Here is a 20,377-nt window from a genome sequence, read left to right as displayed (position 1 = left end):
AGATCGCGCCACTGCACTCCTGCCTAGGCATCAGAGTGAGACTCTGTCTTAAAAAAAAGAAAATAAACAGGCAAGGCATAGAATGGCAGAAAAAATTCATTATATAAATAAACAACTTGTATACAGTGTATATAAAGAAATCCTACAGGCTGAGTCATGCCTGTAATTTCAGCTGGGGGATTTTGGGAGGTTGAGAGGGGAAGATCATCTGAGGTCAGGATTTTGAGACAAGCCTGGGCAGCCGTGTGAGCCCATTTCTAAAAAATAAAAAAACAGAACTACAAATTAATAAGAACAAGATAGTCTATTTTACAAGTGGGCAAAAAACTTGGACAAGTACTTGCAAAGAGGTATCTGAATGTCCCATAAGCATATAAAAAAGGTTTAACACTGATCAAATAAATGTAAATTAAAGTCACACTGGACACCATTACACCACCACCAGAATGAGTAAAATTAAAAGGACTGACAATCACAAGTGTTTGTAAAGATATGGAGCAACTGGAACTTCCATACATTGTTGGTGAGAGTATAAAATGATACAGTCATGTTAAAAAGTGTTTGGCAGTTTCATTAAAACTAAATACACAACTACTCTGATACAGCAATTTGATGCCTAGGTATATGCCCAAAGGAATGAATGCACATATCCACAAAAAAACAAAACAATACATACAGAATGTTTATTATAGGTTTATTCATAATAACAAAAAGTTGGAAATAACGTGAATGTCAACAGGTAAAAGGATAAACAAATAATGATATATTCATGTAATCAAATAGTCTATAACAATAAAAAAACGAACAAGTACACTGATGAAAGAAGACAGCCATAAAACAATATATACAGTATGATTCCATTCACATGAATTCTGAGAACAAGCCAAACTAATAGATCTTTAGAAAAGAGTAGTTATTTCTGGGAGCTGTATAGACTAGGAAAGGGCACAAGAGAATTTGAAATTTTTAATACTTTGGTCTGAGTGTATATATTTTTATATGATCTTGATATGAATGTATACATATTTTAAAAAATCAAGTATACTTATGATTAGTGCACTCTATTTACTGTATATATGTTATTTCTTACTTAGAAAAAAGGAGATGGACAAATTGGCCTGGCATGGTTTACTCAGTAGATTTGATGACAGAGAGAAAAACCTATCAGCATATATATCACTTGCAAGTAAATAAAAATTCATTCTGAGATTATGTAATATTAATATAAACAAAGCATAGAAAAAAACCCTGAACCATAACTCATAAGGAAACATCTAAAATATTATATAGGAATATATTATGGACCAGCCACTGTATATAACTATATCTTGATAGCAAAAATAGCATGGAAGATGAAAAACAATATCGAATTTCAGAATATTATTTTTAAAAAGTAGATACGGGTTGCATATCCCTTATCTGAAATGTGTGGGAACAGAAGTGCTTTGGATTTAATTTTTTCAGATTTTGGAATATTTACGTATACATAGTGAGATATCTTTGGGATGGGAAGTCTAAACATGAAATTCATTCATGTTTCATATATATGTAGCTTGAAGGTAATTTCATACAATAGTTTTAATAAACTATGTATTGTGTGCCTTTGTTTTGATGACCTGTCACATGAGGTCAGGTGTGAAATTCTCCACTTGTGGTGTCATCTTGGCACTCAAAAAGTTTTGGATTTTGGAGCATTTCAGATTTTGAATTTTTGGATTAGGAATGCTCAACCTGTAATTCTTCATGCTTTTGATTCTACAGAGGCTAAAATTTAAACAAAAAGCTCGCTGAAATTACTGCTATAGACCATGCATTATTTCTGTAAATAAATACAAAATTGAGATTTGCCTAAGCAAATCAAATACAAAAACAAATTGAAAAACTTTATTTTCTAGAAATATCTTCTGCGGTGCACATCTTAATGAAGGTCAGCATCTACAGGAAACTGTGGAGTATTATGCCATAAGGACCAATCTAATTATAGCTGACAAGACTCCAATTTGACTATACTTTTAATGTCAAATTTTAAAACTCTGGTTACTAAATAACATACTTTCTAAGAAATAAAATTTCAAATTTCTTGCTCATTTTTACACTTTCCATTGTACTCAAATACTTTGTTCGCAGTTTTCCTAGAGACCAACTTCCTGGAACCTCCGTCCAACTTACTTGACACAGTAGTTATCCTGGGACTTTCTTCATTTTCCTTTGTGACATCTTTTAGTTTCAGGATCCCATCCTTCTCAGATTACTCCCTCATTTCGGTGAAGCACATCCTCCAGTGGCTTCCTAAGAAAGGGTAGATGGTGAGATAAAATTCTAAGACCATGCAAATCTTAAGGTATCTTTATTTTAGCTCCACTCTTGATTGGATTATTTGAGTACAAAATTCTAGGTTGAAAATCATTTCTTTTTAAATTTAAAGATCTTGCTTTCATAATCTTCCAGCATCCAGTGTTGCTACCAAGAAGTCTAAATGCCATTTTGAAAATGTATCCTTTTTATGTAATTTCCCCCGCTACCTTTTTTGGGAAGCTTTTAGGTCCTTCCATAACTCTAGCATTCTGAAATATCCTAACAATGTGCTTTGGTATTTTTTAATTCATTTCACAGGGCACTTAGTGGACCCTTTTAATTTAGGAGACTAAGTCTTACATTTTCGGGAAATGTTCTTTAATTTTTTCTCTCTTCACCTTGTTTCTCTGTTCTCTCATTTTGGAACTCTTATTTATTAGATGTTGCAAATTATTCAGGTTTAAAGTTTCTTTTTTGTTCTTGCCTAGTTTTCATTTCTTTGTTCTACTTTTCAAAATTTCTTCAAGTTATTTTCTAATACATCTACTGAATGCTTAATTTTGGTGTCCTGTTTTTCCAATAGCTTTTGTTTTTGGATTGTTCATTTTTAAAAATAGCATCCTGATCCTATTTAATGGAAGCAGTATATTTGTTTCTGAGAATATCACAGCTTCTTTATGTTCATCTTTCATGTTGAAAGTTTCAAATATCTAGTGATCCTTGGCTATCTGTGTATAGTGATTTCAAGTGACGGAAGGCTGTATAAGAATGAACAGGGCTTGTGGACTCTCAGTTTCACTGTAAGAAATAATCGAGTGTCAAGCTGTTTTTTTTACTGCTGGTCTTTTTGGGTTGGGTGAGCAGGGCTGGGTATAAACCCCATTGCCAGATTCTGTAGCCAGGTGGAGAAATTGGACTGGAGGCTCATAATGTTCAGAATACTCACATTCTGTCAATCATTTTGTCTTCCATATAGCACATCACTATCACTACCATCCTCCCCCTGTCCTCAGTTCTATTTGGTTTAATTTCTCCAGACAATAAGGCTTCAGTCATTTGCTAGAGAGATAGCTGCCTGCCTACAAAGGGAGAGCAAAGATAAACTTTCAAAAAATCCCCTGGTTTCAACTTTATTACTCCTACCTTCCAGGGTACCTTGTGCCTTTAAATCCTTGAGTCTTCTGGGGGTTCTGGAAGGCAAAGATAGGTGTTCCAAATTTGTGAACCTTTTCTGTGATGAAAAATGGTTGTCCTAACTCTGCTACCTATGATATACTTGCCCTTCATGGTAAAGAAGAGTGAGAAAGTAACTGCTTGAAACACACAGAGATGGCTGGGCCTGGTGGCTCATGACTGTAATCCCAGCACTTTGCGAGGCTGAGGCGGGCGGATCATGAGGTCAGGAGATCGAGACCATCCTGGCCAACACGGTAAAACCATCTCTACCAAAATACAAAAAATTAGCCGGGCATGGTGGTGCACACCTGTAGTCCCAGCTACTCGGGAGGCCGAGGCAGGCAAATTGCTTGAACACAGGAGGTGGAGACTGCAGTGAGCTGAGATCGCACCACTGCACTCCAGCCTGGTGACAGAGTGAGTCTCCATTTCACAACCACCACCAACCACAAACCCAAACTACCTGCTGTTGAGACAGCATTTAAAAAAATTTGTGTTTGCAAATATTGTAATGGTTATGTGGTTATTTTAGCTAAATACCACGTGTCTCCTATAAAAAGTCTCATATCTGCAATTGGGCCTCCTCTTCTGACACTCAACAACAGTTCTAAGAAATAAATATATAAGAAATACAACTTGGGTCAACTATGTGTGAGCCTTCCTCACCCCCAGTCTCTTATTATTAAATATTATTATTTTAGAGACGGGCACTTGCTCTGGTGCTCATGTTTCTGTGCAGTGGCATGATCATAACCCACTGCAACCTCAAACTCCTCAGCTCAAGCAATCCTCCCAATTTAGCCTCCTGAGTAGCTGGGACTACGGGTGTGCACAAGCACTGCTCCTGGCTACTAGTCAATTACTTAGACATAAGAAAAAAACACATACTGGAAAGAGTACAGACAGTTCCTGGGAACAACTATATAGACTGAAACCCAAGCTTAATTCATGCCACTATCATATTTATAGGGTTGCAGATAAAATGCAGGAAACTAAATTCAAATTTCAGGTAAATAACATAACTTTTTTCTGGTATATGTGCCATATTTCATTATTTATCTGAAATTCAAATTTATTTGGGTGTCCTGTATTTCTGTTTGCTAAATCTGGCAACCCAACCCATTTCAAGAAACATGTCCCAAGTAGAATGTGATCAACATAGAAAAACTGCATTCAAAGAAGGAAACTGGGGTCTGGACCTTTCAAGGCATGGGAGTCTACTTAAGTACCAAATAGGTAGACAGGGACCAGCATCATATAACACACTTTGCAGTAAGTCTACAAGGAATGCATTGGCTGTGGCCAACATTAATGTCAGCCTTCAATTGATTCAGAAATTAGAATTCTTCCGGTAGTGGCTGCACCCTTCTTTCACCAGAGATCTGCCACTCTATCAGGACATTCTGGTTACTCAAGGTGCAACCATAAAGCCCATCTAGGGTCTTTTTTGATGGAAGATGGCCATACCCTTGGGCTGTTCCACTTGTTTGGGTACCTCTCAAAGGAAGTTGCACCTACTGGTCCATTGCTTAATTTATTGTAAACCAAAACCATCAGCTGTTACACTGGAGTGTCAGGTCCCACAGCTGATACCACAGATGGGAGGGTGAATTAGGCATAGGCGAGCAGTTAACCCAAACTTAACAATTTCCCCCCAAATAAAACTATAGTACCAGCTCCTTGTTAACTGCAACACTCATTTTAGGAGTTTCATCTGGTTTGTTGCTAATTTGATAAACTAGCTTGGTTGCTGTGTATACTAGGAAGTTAGTTTTAATTTTGTTAGGCTAACCAGTATCCTGAATCCCTTCTGAATGATTATTGTTGTATACAGCCTAACTCCCCTAATGATCCCAGGAATTTTCATATCACGTGTCATGTCAGAATCATGTTTTCCCAAATAAACTGCCCAAATTCCAGTCAAATTCCTGTTTTATGATTCAACTTGAAACTGCTGTTAACATTTTTAACTGCCTCCATAGTTTAGAGGCAATAACCCTATAGCTGTCTTCCTGTTACACTGTTATACTCCATTTTTTTTTTTTAAACCAGGTACCAGTGTAACACCAACACTCTGGGAGGCTGAGGTGGGAGGATCGCTTGAGCTCAGGAGTTCCCGACCAGCCTGAGTGAAACTGCGTCTACAAAGAAATACAAAAATTGGCCTGTGTGGTGTGCACCTGTAGTCCACAGCTACCAATGAAGTTAAGGTGGATCGCTTGAGCCTGGGAGGTCGAGGCTGCGGTGAGCCAAGATCACGCCCCTGCACTCCAGCTTAGGCAAGAGTGAAACCCTGTGTCAACAAAATAAATAAAAAATGAAAACCAGGCATTCATTTTCCACATCTCATTGAGAAGAGCTGGTCATAGCTCTCACAGAAGATGGGAAGCCAGCAAGTGTCGGGTCACTGTGGTATATCCTCATCCTTTCCATTTCTTGGTCTCAGTTGCAAACTTTTACAATAAGTCTCACTGCTGCTGCTAATTGAAAGGAAGAGCTTGGCAAACTGCATGATTAGCAGACTAAAATATGTAGTCATTAACTCAACTTTATTTAAAATTATTTGAGACACAGCGTAGAGATTTTTCTTTTAGCAGCAGCAAGTTGACATAGAAGCACTGGTGGTTGGTCCAGAGAATGTAACTCCCTCAGTTCAATAGATATCACTGGTGGACAGGTATGTTACCAGCTTGCAGTTATCTCATGAAGTCTGCGAAGCTATCCAGATTTCTTAGGCTGTTCTATATATCCTAGCTACCTGAGCAAAACACTTTTGGCCCTGATCTTTGTGCCACTGCCTTGTGATTAGCAGATATAATTTAAATCTTTGTACAAAGTATCTATATATTTTCTCCATTTCCTTGGGTGAGTATCGTTGTAGGGGTTTAATTGAAGTGTGTCCTCCACATGAATCTTCATTACATGTGGATGGCTGCTCCATTCAATTCTTTTATGATTCTCCACTATAAGCTATTTTCAATATGTGAAGGGCCAACATATGGATTAGGGTTTAGGTTTATTTAGTATGACCCTAGATAGCAGAAATGGCTTGGGGTAATAGATAGGTTCATATATTTTAAAACTAATTTCCTATGTGTAGTAATCTTATTTAGTTTTGCATTCCCAGTGTCTGTACTAGAGTAGGCACTTCTCCATAGCAATATTGGATGAATGGCTAAATTTCTAACAAGAGATATTTAAAACTAACAGTCTGCTCCAAAAGACATGTTCTTTAACACTGGAGCCAAAAGTAGAAAGCCAGATGCAAGCCAACTTACGCGTAAGAAAATAACCCAGGTGACTTCTAAAGTCTTTAAATGCTTTAGCTATTTACACTAATATCAAAACATTTTCATCAGACTTTTTTTTTTTTTTTTAATTTTTATATGGACAGGTGTGATAGAAGGCCCAGCAGGAAGGGCTTCTATCCCCCAGAGGAGACATATCATATGCCCTCCTGCCATGCATGTATGGATTTTTTCCTTTGCTTAGGAAGCAGATGGGATTAAAAGACCTGATTATGGTCTTTGAGGCTCAAGGTATCTGGACTGTTTTAATAAAAATGTTGCCTATGGCTAGGTGCGGTGGCTCACACCTGTAATCCCAGCACTTTGGGAGGCTGAGGCAGGTAGATCACCTGAAGTCAGGAGTTAGAGACCAGCTTGACCAATTGAGAAAACCTGTCTCTACTAAAAATACAAAATTAGCCGGGTGTGGTGACACATGCCTATAATCCCAGCTACTTGGGAAGCTGAGAAGAATTGCTTGAACCCGGGAGGTGGAGGTTACGGTGAGCCAAGATTGCGCCATTGCACTCCAGCCTGGGCAGCAAGAGCAAAACTGTCTCAAAAAAGAAAGAAAGAAAAAAAAAAGTTGCCTATCAGCACTGAGAAAGTAAAAGACAGTTAATGTCCACCGGTTTAGAAATAATTTCCTTACTCCTTTGATAAATACTTCTATAAAGAGAGGATAAATTCAACTTTTTATCCTAATTATGGTGACTGCATTTAACCAGAAGCCAACATAGTAAGTGCAAAGGTAGTAAATTCATTTCCAAACCCAGTGTTTATGCCACACAAAAAGTTAACTTAAGGCTTATTTAGGTACCTGTTATTTTGTGCAACCTGGAATTACTTAAAATATATAAACAAATAAGCTCACTTTGAATCTTGACTGAATATCAGACATTTTCTTCTTCAAGTGCGTTTCTTCTCTAGAGACGTCAAGTCATCTCCTGTCAGACATACTATATAGATTCAGGTACTGTGTCTATTAACTCTATTCAGTACTTAGTGAATGTTGAGTATGTCTTAAGCAAAGTAGGATCTATTTCATTTGTTGAGGACAAATGACCATACGCTGTTCAACATGTACAAAGCTATTGGTTTATTCAGCTGCCAAGCTGGGGAAAGGCTTCCTTTCGAAGTGAAGAGCAAAAATGCATTCATGAGCAAGGCACTTTTATACACACACCAAGAGAGAAAAAAGAACATATTATGAACACATAAACATCAACATAGGTTAATATTCAGACCTCTTGCCTACCTCTCCCACCTCCCCTTAAACAAAAAAAAAAAAAAAAAAAAAAAAAGGAAAGAGTTTCCTGTAACATTTTAGAAACCAGTTGCACAGAATATCTACATAGGAACAATTTCTGATACATTCAGTTACACTAACAATATGATATGGTTTCAGGTCAATAATTTCCACTAACAAATACTTTTATCTACAATTCCCTCTTTTTTTCCTTTAGACGACTAAGGCTCAGCAGAAATATTCATTAGGTTATAAGCATTCTTCTCTCTTCTTAAAATTGCTATATATTTACATAATTTATGATTCCTAACTGTCTTTTTTTTTTTTTCTTGAGACGGTGTCTTGCTGTTGCCCAGGCTAGAGTGCAGTGGCGCGATCTCGGCTCATTGCAACCTCCACCTCCCAGGTTCAAGCAATTCTCCTGCCTCAGCCTCCCAAGTAGCTGTTGATTACAGGTGCACGCCACTACGCCCGGCTAATTTTTGTATTTTTAGTAGAGATGGGTTTTCACCATGTTGGCCAGGCTGGTCACGAACTCCTGATCTCAAGTGATCCACCTGCCTCAGCCTCCCAAAGTGTTGGGATTACAGGCGTGAGCCACCGTGCCTGGCCTGCTTCAATTTTTTGATGCCACCTTGTAAACAGCACTTAATTATGGAGAATAGGAAAAAGCAAAACTAAAATAAGAGGATATATATATATATGTATATATATATACACACACACATACACTTTTCACAATCTCTTTTCTGATTCCCTTTAGATGCCCAGTCAACCAGGACCACACACAGATTTCATTTTATTTGTAGAGTGTATGAAAAGATTTAATAGTCTCATGCATTTTATTTTACGTATACTGATTTCTATGTTTTGACTCATTTAAATAAAAAAAACAAGCCTCATTTACAAGGGCATATACTCTTCCTTGTTTGGCCAAAAGAAAATCTATAGCTAAATCTACTTAGAAAAACAATGCTGCTGAAACTCTTAACTTCAGATTGTATTAGGCTGAGATTTTCTAATAAGAAGGTTCTTTAAAATTAGAAGGGTTCCTGACGTTTGCAATGGATGTGGAAAGTACTTGAACTTTTACTCCAGGAAATGCTATACAGACTAAAATTTTAATCCATTAGCAGTTAATACTGAAAGCAGAAATGCTCTCTTAATCATTTTCCATTAATCTTTTGAAAGGTATTTTATTTACTCTTGACAAAAGTCTGAGTACCAAGATTCAGGAAACATATTCTCTACAGAACAGGTGTTTGTTTAATCCCAAGGGATGATCTTATAGGCTGATTTAGCCAGAGACAGCCTGGTGGGAGACTGATATAGAACGTTCATGATGTAATTGTAAGTGCCATAATAAGTTTGGAGTAGTACAGGCTAAGCTTAAAATTGTACTCCTCCCTGCCGCTCCCACCCCCCTGCCAAAAAAAGAAAAAATAAAAGGAACCCTAAAGAGTGTCCTATGTAGGCACATCTATATAAAAGCTGGGAAAGAAATCCCCATCCCTGCCATTTCCCTTTGTGTAGTTACTCAATTTAATTCAACTACCTCCATAGAAATGCATGTTAGAGAAGGGTATGCTCAGAAAGGTATTACTGTGGGTAGCTAACTTCTAGCTTTCAATAACGGCTGTTCTGAAGTCTGGATAATAAAAGGGGTGGTGGTCTACTGTTCTTCATTAATAATCAGATATCTCATTAAAGCCATTCAGAAAGGCAGAATAAATTGGGATGGGTAGGGTGAGAAGTGAGTGTGAAGAATATTCAACTAGCTTTTGTAATATGGTCCCCTTAACTAATTCTCCATTGGTATTTTTTGTTGTTGTTGTTGTTGTTTTGAGACTGAGTCTTGCTCTGTCACCCAGGTTGGAGTGCAGTGGCATAATCCTGACTCACCGCAACCTCTGCCTCCCTGGTTCAAGTGATTCTCCTGTTTCAGCCTCCCGAGTAGCTGGGATTACAGGCATGCACTGCTGCGCCCAGCTGATTTTTTTTTCTATTTTTAGTAGACGGGATTTCGCTGTGTTGGCAAGGTTGGTCTCAAACTTCCGACCTCAGGAGATCCACCCACCTCAGCCTCCTAAAGTGTTGGGATTACAGGCGTGAGCCACCACGCCTGGCCTTGATATTATCATTTTATCCACAGGGTTTGTCAAAGGGTATCCTCTTTGGCTTGCCAGGGCATAAGATAGTTTGATTGAGAAGACATTAGTGGGCTGTGTAATGACTAACTTTGTACCCCTTCCTCAATTAGCAACATCAGAGATATCACAGCAAATGGTAGATCTTTACAGTGATGCAGTTAGGAGTTTGTTAACTGCCTTTTGGAAGTCAGTGTAAGAATAAGTAGTGTTGATGGGTTCAGTACGAGTTGTTTCCTTAACTGTTTTAGTCAGCCAGCCACAGCAACACCCAGAAACACAAGAATTAGGGATCTGTTTTAGGTATTCAGGTATGGGAGTGGCTCTACTCAATGTACGGCTTAGCTGTTTGGTGGCAAATTGCAGTGCTCCATTTAGAGTGGCATGATCTCTAGAGAGCCGGCTGGGACTTGTAAGAGGCTTTTGAAAAGGTGGGACTCCACAAGAGGCCAGAGGGGGCCATTCAGGAATTGGTTCCAGTTTGGGGACACAGTGGGAACAATGGGAGAGTCTTAGACCTATCTCTCGAAGTATATGGACTGGTGTGCTTGGATCCAAGAGTTTAGCATGATACAACCAGGAATTAGGATTTAAAGGTTTCCAAGTTGTGGAATATTTTAAAAGGCACTTAACCTGCCAGGCAAGACTCTCAAGAGGCGATAAGTTGGGTACCATGGAGTCCTCTTCTTCAGAGGAATCCCACTCTTCCCCAGAACTCTCATTTAGGTAGCTAATGTTTTCTTCTTCCTCACTTTCTGAATCTGACAAGTGGTCAGGAGAGGGATTTCTAGGACCCATCTGAATAAAACAGAGTAAGGAACCAGAAAAAGGTAATAATCTAAAGCCAGCAGAACACTTACTAACACTGGCAAATAGAAATAAGAGATGAAAAATCCTTTCGCCAAGATTAATTTGTCTTTCAGTCCATTATGCACATAAAGTATGCCTGCGGCCCACACCACTGTGCTGTTCTTCAAGATTATGTTGTATATTCTTCACTTACAAAGAAGACATCTTAGTTTTCAGGACCAGTTCAGTGTGTAAAAGTATTTAGTCACTTACCAGTGGCACAGGTCAGAGTATCTCCTTCAAATCCTGGCTACCCAAGAATACAAGGGGTCCTCATCTAGGCAAGCTGATTTACTTAGCATAGTCCCAATTGGTAGTGGTACTGTGAAGAGACACTTTTTGTGCTGTTTTGCTGGCAGTGATATTATATCTACTTGACAACGAAAAGAAGCTCAGTAGTTGTCTTGGTTGTCCGCTGGTATAGCAACTTTTGTGCAGTGGGGAATGATGGGATGAGCTGTCAAGAACATCTGGTGTAAGAGGATCCGATGCTTTCCATAGGTGACGTAAATGCCCTTGGAAACTGGTGATTTAGCTGTTGGACTATCTGGAAAGGTAGCCTTAACCTGTGAATGAGAAGACTAGAGACATGATATTAAAGCCTGAAAGCACTGGATAACATTATTGCCTACCTAACCTCAGGATATCTAAAATCAGAACAAATGCTGAGCAAGAAGTCTTACAGACTCTTCCTCTCTATCTCATAGGCTTAGGCCAATTTACCTGTTGGTAATAGCTCTTACAATCACAATATTGGGGAGGAAAGTCTGGGGCCATTTTAATTCTTTGTTGGTACAAAACTGGGCCAGTTTGTATGCAGTTTTAGCCCAGAAAATTACTTTTGCAAAAGCTGATCCCTTATGTCCCAAACTCCAAATAGAGAGCTCTAAAAGGTATTTATTTATTTTTATTTTATTTTTTTTACCTTCAGAGGTGCTTGTTGGAATTAGTTTTAGGGGGCCTGTCCTGGTGGTAGAGCTGCTAGATGTTAGGACTCTTGCTGGGACCTCAGAAGTTGTGATCCTATGACCAATTCTATATAAGCTGTTCCACAAAAAAGAAAAAAGCATGAAAACTGACCAGTTCCTTTTATAAAGATAACAAAAATAAATTCCAAACTTAGAGATGAACCAAACAAGAAAAGTATAGGCTCACTTCACTTGCAAAATCCTAAATATCACTTAACAGAATCCAATAGTACATTAAAAAGAATATTATCAAATACAGCCTATCCCAGGAAAGAATAGCTCAAATTATAAAAAATGTACAAATTACCAGAACTAAAGGAAAAAAAGAGATCATTATATTGAATGTGGATAACCTTTGTTAGTTCCTGACCAACATGTATTTATTTATGCTTTAAAAGACAAAACAAAACATTTTTACTAAACTAGAAGGAGAATGTAACTTTCTTAACTTGGTAAAGGTTATCTACCAAAATCTTTAAGCAAACATTATCCTGAATAAGATGAGATACATTTCCTTTAAAAGTGAAGTCAGGGGCAGGGCACAGTGGCTCATGCTTGTAATCCTAGCATTTTGGGAGGCCAAGGGTGGAGGACCACTTGAGGTCAGGAGTTCAAGACCAGCCTGGGCAACATAGCAAGACCCTGTCTCTACAAAAAAATTTAGCCAGGTATGGTGGTGTGTGCCTTTAGTTCTAGCTACTTGGGAGGCTGAGGCAGGAGGACTGCTTGAGCCCAGGAGTTGGAGGCTGCATGGTGAGCTATGATCACACTGCTGTACTCCAGTCTGGGTGACAGAATGAGACTCTTCTCAACAACAACAACAACCAAAAAGTGAAATTAGCTAAAGATGACCATGTTGACTGAGACTGATACTGTCTGACACAGGACGGAAAGTCCTAATCAATGTTTTTCTTTTTGGAAAAAGATACGTTAAGAATTGGAAGAGATAAAACTATTAGTTTACAGATGATTATCATCTAATTAAAAAAAAACTATTAGAGTTCAACAAGTTTCCTGATCTGAGATTAACCTATGAATATCCATTAATTTAATTACTTATATAACACTTATTATTTGCCATGTACTACTCTAGTAACTGCACAAATGTTAACTATTTTAAAATTCTTCTAACAACCGTAAAAGGTGGTACTTTTATTGTCCCCATCTTACCTGTGGATTAAGTTACGTGACCAAAGTCATTCATCTAGTAAGTCACAGGGCCAGTGTTTCAACTCAGGCACTGTTAACTTTTATACTAGCAATACTAACTAGACCATATATAAAGACATTTCACAGAAGGAAAAACAACAAAAACCTAATCCTATAAAGAACCTAGGAACTAATCATTAATATATAAGATCTAATAAACAATATAGAAGATAATTTAAAATACAGACATTCCATGCTCTTGGATGGAACAAATATCATAAAGATATCAACTTTCTCCCTATTAATTTATACAATTCCAATCAAAATTTTAAGGAACTCTATATAAAGGTTATATAGAAAGAATAAAATTCCACATATAGCCAAATGAACTGTTTAAACAGAAGAGTAAGGGAGTTCCTATTCTTCAAGGTATGTACTATGACTAACGTCACAGAAATTAAAATAGGGTAGCATTAGTGTAAGAACAGACAATAGTCCAAAAGAGCAGAAAAGAGCTTAGAAACAGAGCTATATATAATTTGGGAATGTAATATAAAATAAGGTTGGTACATAAACTAAGGGTGAATGGATATGTTTAGTACATAATATTGGTACAACTGGCTCACTATATTAAAAAAAAGTAAAACTATTGGAACAAGAATTAACAAAAAATTAAGAACAAGGTTAAGAAAAAAAAAGAAAAGCAAAACCATGTAATACCTATACATATAATGACATGTATAAGGGGGGATTCATGACGGATTAAAGATCTAAATGGGGATGGTAAAACCATACAGTTAGTTAAATATAATACAGAATATCTTTGTGAAATGAGGCCAGGGAAAGACTTCTTAAACAAAAAAGCATAAAGCACCAGACCAAAAAATGAATTTAATCACATCACAATTAATCATTTCTGGACTGAACTAAAGATACCAAGGACAAAGTTAAATCAATTTTTAAGAAAGATAGCAACTTCAATAAAGAAATGAGCAGAGGACAAAGACATCCAAATTATAGAAGAGAAAATCCCAAAGCATGAGCAGTATGATCACATTATGCTATCAGTTTGGTAGAATAAGAAAGCTGGATAATGCCAAGTGTCAGTGAGTTATTTTTTGGAACTGGCACTGCTGGTGGGATTGCAGAGTGGAGTAACTGTTCCTAACAGGCTGGCAGCACTACTTAGGCAAACTATTTGCACATCTCATGATCTAGCAATCCTACTTTTGGGCATAGATAGCAAAGAAATTCCCGTAAGAACATGTATGAAGATATACCCTGAAGCTACATCTGTGATGACAGGAATTAGAAGCATTCCAGGTTCCTATCCCTAGAGAAGCGGACTGGTAAAATGTGGTGGAAACACATTCCAAGTATATATAGCAACATGGGTGGCCTTTAAAGGCACAGCTTTACATGAGAAAAGAAACAGTATCAATGTGTCGTTTATGCTACTCTGTATGGGGCATTTCCAAAATTAAAGTCAGTGAACATTTTCATTATTCAATACACTGAGTTGTGCTAATAAGGTCATATGGTATGGCTTCAGGTGAGCAATTTTCCTCTAATGAGTATTTCTCTGGCTTTCACACACTCCTAGCACAGTGTCTGGCATATATGAGTGGCTCAGTAAATGTAACTGAAACAATGAGAGAATGGCAAAGGCTTGCAGTAAGTAACTACCACAAGCAAGTTCTATTTTACTCCAGGGAGAGAACAGTTCCCAAGTTATAGCTTGGTGATTTGGTAATGTTAGACAAAGACAAATGAGATAATTTTTTAAGGCAAGATCAACATATGATGCTACTACAGCAATATAAAGGAAACTGCTTATATCTTTAAGAAGAAACAATGTAATACTTCTTAGTTTATTATACTATAATACTGTGCTAGGAGTGTGTGAAAGCCAGAGAAATACTCATTAGAGGAAAATTGCTGACCTGAAGCCATACCATATGACCTTATTAGCACAACTCAGTCTTTATTAACTGAGACAGGAGAAGCTGTTGGCTTTTAATTGCGCTGTCCTCTAATATTTTTGCTATTTTCACTTCAACCAGATTGCACCTGTGAGATTACTAATTGGCTATACTTCAGTTATTATGTTACTCAGAAAATTTTTAAAAAGGCTCTTACTTTCCCATAATTGTTTTTGTTCTGTTTCACAGTACGGAAGTTAGGAAACATGTAAGCTTTAAGGCAGTATACTATGTTGTTTAAATTTAATCTAGCATCTTTAAAAAAATATTTTCAGATTATAATATCAAAAAATACTGAACCCCTCCCCCCATGGCTTTAACCATTGAAAAAAAAAAAAACCAACAAAAACAAACCTAACCAAAATATAGTTAGGCTGACCTCTGGTGGCCAGATGTCTCATTCTTCTGTAACTGACAAAATGGTGTGATGTCTCTGTTGGTGAGACAGCCAAGTTGAATACAATAAAGAAATACTAGCTGGCTCACGACTGTAATTCCAACACTTTGGGAGGCAAAGGCGGGTGGATCACCTGAGGTCAGGAGTTCGAGACCAGCCTGGCCAACATGGAGAAACCCGTCTCTATTAAAAATACAAAAAAGTAGCCAGGCGTGGTGGTGAACGCCTGTAACCCAGCTACTTGGGAGACTGAGGCAGGAGAATTACTTGAACCTGGGGAGGCAGAGGTTGCAGTGAGCCAAGACTGCGCCATTGCACTCCAGCCTGGGCGACAGAGCAAGACTCTGTCTCAAAATAAAAATAAAGATAAATATTAGAAACGTCACAAAGCAAAATTATGGGCAACGCAAATGTTACCACATTCTTAACTAGCAGTTGAATATCTATAAAGTTTGAGGAATTAAGCAGGAGAATGGATAAGGTATGGCATATTAATACAATGGAGTACTATAGCAACCTGTCTGTGTTGCAGTTTCCTCATCTTAAAAGAAGATCAAAGTTATCCTACAGGGTTTGTGAGCAATAAACAAAGTAAAGTGCTTAGAATGATAAAGGTCAATCACGTGCAAGTTACTATTATTAATACATCAATATGAACCACAGCAATATTGATTGAAAAAAGCCAGAGGCACATATAATTATTCATTTAATGGTTAAAACATGCAAAATAGTACAATATCCTCATTCAGGGATTTATTTAGTCATTAACATAAAAAAATGTGTCATTAATATATAAAAATCTGCATGGTAAAAGTTAACAGTAAATTAAGAAAATCCATTACTTCTTCGGAGTGAAGGTAATTCAAAAGGAGAAAGATGTACAGGTGGCTTTAGTAATGTTCTATTTCTTCAGCTGGCAGTAGGTTACTGAGGTGTAGGAGAGGGAAAAACGGCTTCCCTCCATCATCCTAGGTTCTTTGGCTGGGTTACAAATTAACTTGACATAAACATTAACAAGAAAAAAAACCCGTACTTAACTACACATGCAGAGGAGTCCCACCATGGTCAGATGATTGAAGATTATACAGCATCCTACGCTACTCAAGAAATGGTGGTTTGCGGCTTTCTGGGGGATGGTTGGCCACAAAGTTGTGGAAAGGTGAGGGGAGGAAATAAACGGTGAATAAAAGTTGTCTTGATATGCAGATAAAATCTCCCAGGTAACAAAAATTATCGCAGAGCTGCCCTCTTCGTGATACAGATGCTTTACTGATGTATATTTCCTCTGTAGATGTAAATTTCTTTTACAACAGGACAGATTTTCAGAGTGACTCCTGTGTCTGCATTTTGTCAGAATACCAGCTCAAAATATACCCTAGAAGTATACTGTAGGGTGGCATATTCTGTTCTCCTACAGTCTTATTTTTGGATGGTGCATCCTGAGATCCAACAGAAATTCTGCCTGATATAATTTCATTTAAAATTTAAAAACCTAGTTTCTACTCTTCTTTATTTTAACCACTACCCGAAAGACCTTTCCATTCTCTTGAGTTCTCCCTTAATACACTGTCCTTATGCCCGCTTGTAAACAGGGCCTCGACAGCTGCATATCTAGAAAGGGCAATAGCTAAGTTAGCCCGCACCCCCTTCGCAGCGATCCCCGGGCCGCCTGCACCCCCTGCGGAACCTCGCAGTCGGCTTCACCAGGGCAGGGACTAAGGCCTTCAAAAGACCGCATCCGTCTCCACTAACCTCGGGTCGCCCAGCTTAGCGGACCCAGCAGCGTCTCCCTTCTCAGAGGCGGCCGGGCCTCCGGAACGCGCTACGAACTTTCCTTTGTCGCCGTCTCTCGAAACGGAGCCCTCGTGTGGGGATCCCCCGCCCTTTGGCCACAAGGGAGGTTGTTATCTTCGGCAGATCTCCCGTTCTCACCCTTGGAGGATCGCTTCTTCTTTCTCGCCTCACGCTCAACCGCACTACCCAGCTAGGCCTAACACTAGCAACCCTTCCCCTCCCGCGGCTAGGCCACTCCACTCGGCTCCCGCGCCGACACTACTTCCGGCCGAGTCAAGGTCCCTCCCCCTTAAAAACGCCACTTCCCTCCGTGAAAACTGTTGGACGAGGTTGAAGCTAGACGCATGCGCCCAAAGCGCAGGGTGTGAGATGGGTGGACCCATCGCTTCCCGCTCTCTCCTCCCAGAGCGCTTGCGGCAGTCTCGCGGGATTTTTCCCTCTCGCGGCAATTATTTGAACGTTCGGGCGGTAAAGACTCCCGGGGCTGTCAGAGAAGACTGCGGAGAGCTCTGCCTCTGGGTTGGCGGGCGGGCGGGCAGGCTGTAGCCGAGCGCGGGCAGGACTCGTCCCGGCAGGGTTCCAGAGCCATGGGAGCGGAAAAGAGGCTGCTGTCGATTAAGGAGGCCTTTCGGCTGGCGCAGCATCCGCACCAGAACCAGGCGAAGCTGGTGGTGGCGCTGAGCCGCACCTACTGCACGGTAAGCGCGCCCGGCCCTGGCCGCCGCCCCTCGCCCTCCCCGGCCCACCCTCTCTCAGGGGCCCTCCGTGGCCCTCGGGCTCGGCGCACCGTGACTCCAGCCTTGTTCACCTTCGCGACTCACTTCATAGGGACCACCTGAGGTTCGGAGAAGTCAGGGATTTACCCGAGGTCGCCTGCGCCCAGGCCAGAAAGACTCGGAAGTCTGGGCGTCGTTCACACGGGCCCCGCCTTGGCTTTTCTGAGCCGACACCCCCAGCCTCTGGGCGGCGTGGACCGTTATTCCTTAATCTGATTGTGAACGTGGAGAGAAGCATTTACGACCACCGAGGCTATCAGACATCAAATATTGAACCGCAGAGTGGATCCTGAATGCGGGGGTTCGGTGGTCGTTGCCCCTGGGGTCATCGTTCCCCGCCGACCGTCAAATGATTCTACCCTCGTCCCACGGTTACATTGAATCCAATCACCAAATACCAAATTAATCGTTAGGGCCTGGCCATTCTTATTTATGTACATTACTATTTGTTTGTTTTGAGTGGAACCTTGAGAAGACTAGAACAATTAATTTGGGGAAGCTGAATTATCTTGAGGTCCAAGAAAAATTGTAAGTAAACATCGCAGGGCTTTGAGGATATGAGATAGGATGTGCAGGTTATCTCACAAAGAAGCTGCTGGTGATAGGAAGAGATAGGAAGACCTGAATATGAGAAATACAAAAGGCAGTATTGATTTTGGGTTGTTGATGAAGAAGCGTATTTGTAATGTGCTGGTACTAAAGGCTTATTGAGAATTCAAAGATATTGAAAAAAACAAAGGAATCTTTTTACTGTCAAAAGTCAAGCTCGTGTACTCCCATTATAGCCTGGAGAGAAATTCATGCAAATTAATTGCCCTTTTGCTGGTTTGGATAATTAAGAGTTTACTAAATAAAGATTTTAATTTGTCTGCATTATTATGGCTAGTGCTTTCAGAAGTCTTAGGGTGATGTTGGGAATAAAGGATTTCTGTCGGTGCAGTTTATGAAGGGTTTCTTTTGTCTTTCAGATGGATGATAAAACAGTTTTTCATGAGGAGTTCATACATTACCTTAAATATGTTATGGTGGTCTATAAACGTGAACCAGCTGTGGAGAGGGTAATAGAATTTGCAGCAAAGTTTGTTACCTCATTTCACCAATCGGATATGGAAGATGATGAGGAAGAGGAAGATGGTGGCCTTTTAAATTATTTGTTTACTTTTCTCTTAAAGGTACTATGAAAATGATAGCTTTGGGAGGGATTTTAGAAAATTTTGCCACTTAGAGTCATGGGAGTTTGTATGTTTTTGACAATGAAATATCTAGTGATTTAAAAAATCTGAATGAGTCTACGTTTTATGGGAAATATTAGAATTATCATTATGATTAAAAAGTGGACTTTAACTCCAACATTAAATTTTTAATGACCTCTTTAAACCAGTTCTCCTATGTTTATTTTAAATGAGTTCTGTATTTTAGAAGCTGCTACACAGAGGACTATGTAACTTAGCAAAGACTTCTTTCAGACTGTTTATTTTGAGACTGTATAAAATATATATTTGCTATACATATGGACCAAGGTAGCATTATAAGTTCTCTTCAGGAAATGAATTGTTGTTGTAACTTCTTGCATTCTGAATATATAGAGTTCAGATAATATTGATTATTTGGGAGTGGTATGTGACTATGAATAAGTTTTGATTTGTTTCTGTTTTAGTCTCATGAAGCAAACAGCAATGCAGTGAGATTTAGAGTGTGCCAGCTCATAAACAAGCTTTTGGGAAGTATGCCAGAAAATGCTCAGATTGATGATGATGTGTTTGATAAAATTAATAAAGCCATGCTTATTAGATTGAAAGATAAGATTCCAAATGTGAGAATACAGGCAGTTCTGGCGCTTTCACGACTTCAGGATCCCAAGGATGATGAATGCTCAGTGGTTAATGGTGTGTGTAGTTTCCTAAATCTTTTTCAGATTTGTTGATTTTGTTAAATTCTCAGTATTTGAAACTTTTTATTATGGTCTATACATATGAAGAGTATCGGTAATTAATATATGATTCAGATAAAAAAAAAAACACCTAAGTAGCAACCACCCAGCTTAAAAAAAATAATCAGTACTTGCATCCTATCCCAGCTGCATTCCTGTCCCTCAGAAGTAACTATTATCCTCAGTTTTGTGTTAATTAGTCTCTTGCTTAAATTAAAAAAATTTTTTTTACATAAATCACATATGTCTATCTTAATGTTTTCCTATCATTTTGTGTAAATCATGCTGTATGTATATATTTAGCAGCCAGTTATATTTCTATATAATACCTGTTACTGTGTTTTGCCCATTTTTTCATTGGGTTTTTAATTTAAAATA

The 20,377-nt window shown here is 38.8% G+C and overlaps 2 protein-coding genes across 11 annotated transcripts in view; one reads left to right on the top strand and one right to left on the bottom strand.

The window, feature by feature from the left end:
• Positions 1–677: 677 nt before the first annotated feature.
• On the bottom strand, positions 678–17,565 carry DCAF16 (DDB1 and CUL4 associated factor 16). Of its 9 annotated transcripts, XR_007725922.1 has the most exons (4): positions 11,929–17,245; positions 11,217–11,584; positions 3,439–3,485; positions 678–2,289 (listed from the first exon to the last, which is right to left on the bottom strand). XR_007725922.1 is itself a non-coding variant. In XM_050791978.1 (3 exons), exon 3 carries the CDS (start codon positions 10,950–10,952, stop codon positions 10,302–10,304), a length of 651 nt encoding a protein of 216 aa, XP_050647935.1. In that variant the 5' UTR covers positions 10,953–11,584; positions 11,929–16,784; positions 17,252–17,565; the 3' UTR covers positions 9,848–10,301. The 9 variants fall into 9 exon arrangements, 8 of the variants coding, with proteins under 8 accessions (XP_050647935.1, XP_050647937.1, XP_050647934.1 ...); XM_050791978.1 differs by lacking the exons at positions 678–2,289; positions 3,439–3,485 and adding an exon at positions 17,252–17,565 and having other exon boundaries at positions 9,848–11,584; positions 11,929–16,784; XM_050791980.1 differs by lacking the exons at positions 678–2,289; positions 3,439–3,485 and adding an exon at positions 17,252–17,565 and having other exon boundaries at positions 9,848–11,584; positions 11,929–16,625.
• A 49-nt stretch (positions 17,566–17,614) lies between these two features.
• NCAPG (non-SMC condensin I complex subunit G) overlaps positions 17,615–20,377 on the top strand; it is a 32,977-nt gene continuing 30,214 nt past the window's right edge. For both annotated transcript variants that reach the window (XM_050791963.1, XM_050791962.1), the window contains exons 1-3: positions 17,615–17,991; positions 19,038–19,241; positions 19,727–19,955. In XM_050791963.1, the coding sequence (XP_050647920.1) occupies positions 17,881–17,991; positions 19,038–19,241; positions 19,727–19,955 (544 nt within the window). In that variant the 5' untranslated portion in view covers positions 17,615–17,880. The remainder of the gene's footprint in view (positions 17,992–19,037; positions 19,242–19,726; positions 19,956–20,377) is intronic.

This window comes from Macaca thibetana, chromosome 5 (genome assembly GCF_024542745.1).
Source record: "Macaca thibetana thibetana isolate TM-01 chromosome 5, ASM2454274v1, whole genome shotgun sequence".
NCBI lineage: Eukaryota > Metazoa > Chordata > Mammalia > Primates > Cercopithecidae > Macaca > Macaca thibetana.
Note: the sequence above shows the minus strand (reverse complement) of the source record. Positions and strands in the feature narration are given on the sequence as shown.

Excerpts from the sequence above, each read along its gene's own strand:
- DCAF16 (XM_050791978.1), bottom strand. The coding sequence starts at position 10,952 with ATGGGTCCTAGAAATCCCTCTCCTGACCACTTGTCAGATTCAGAAAGT.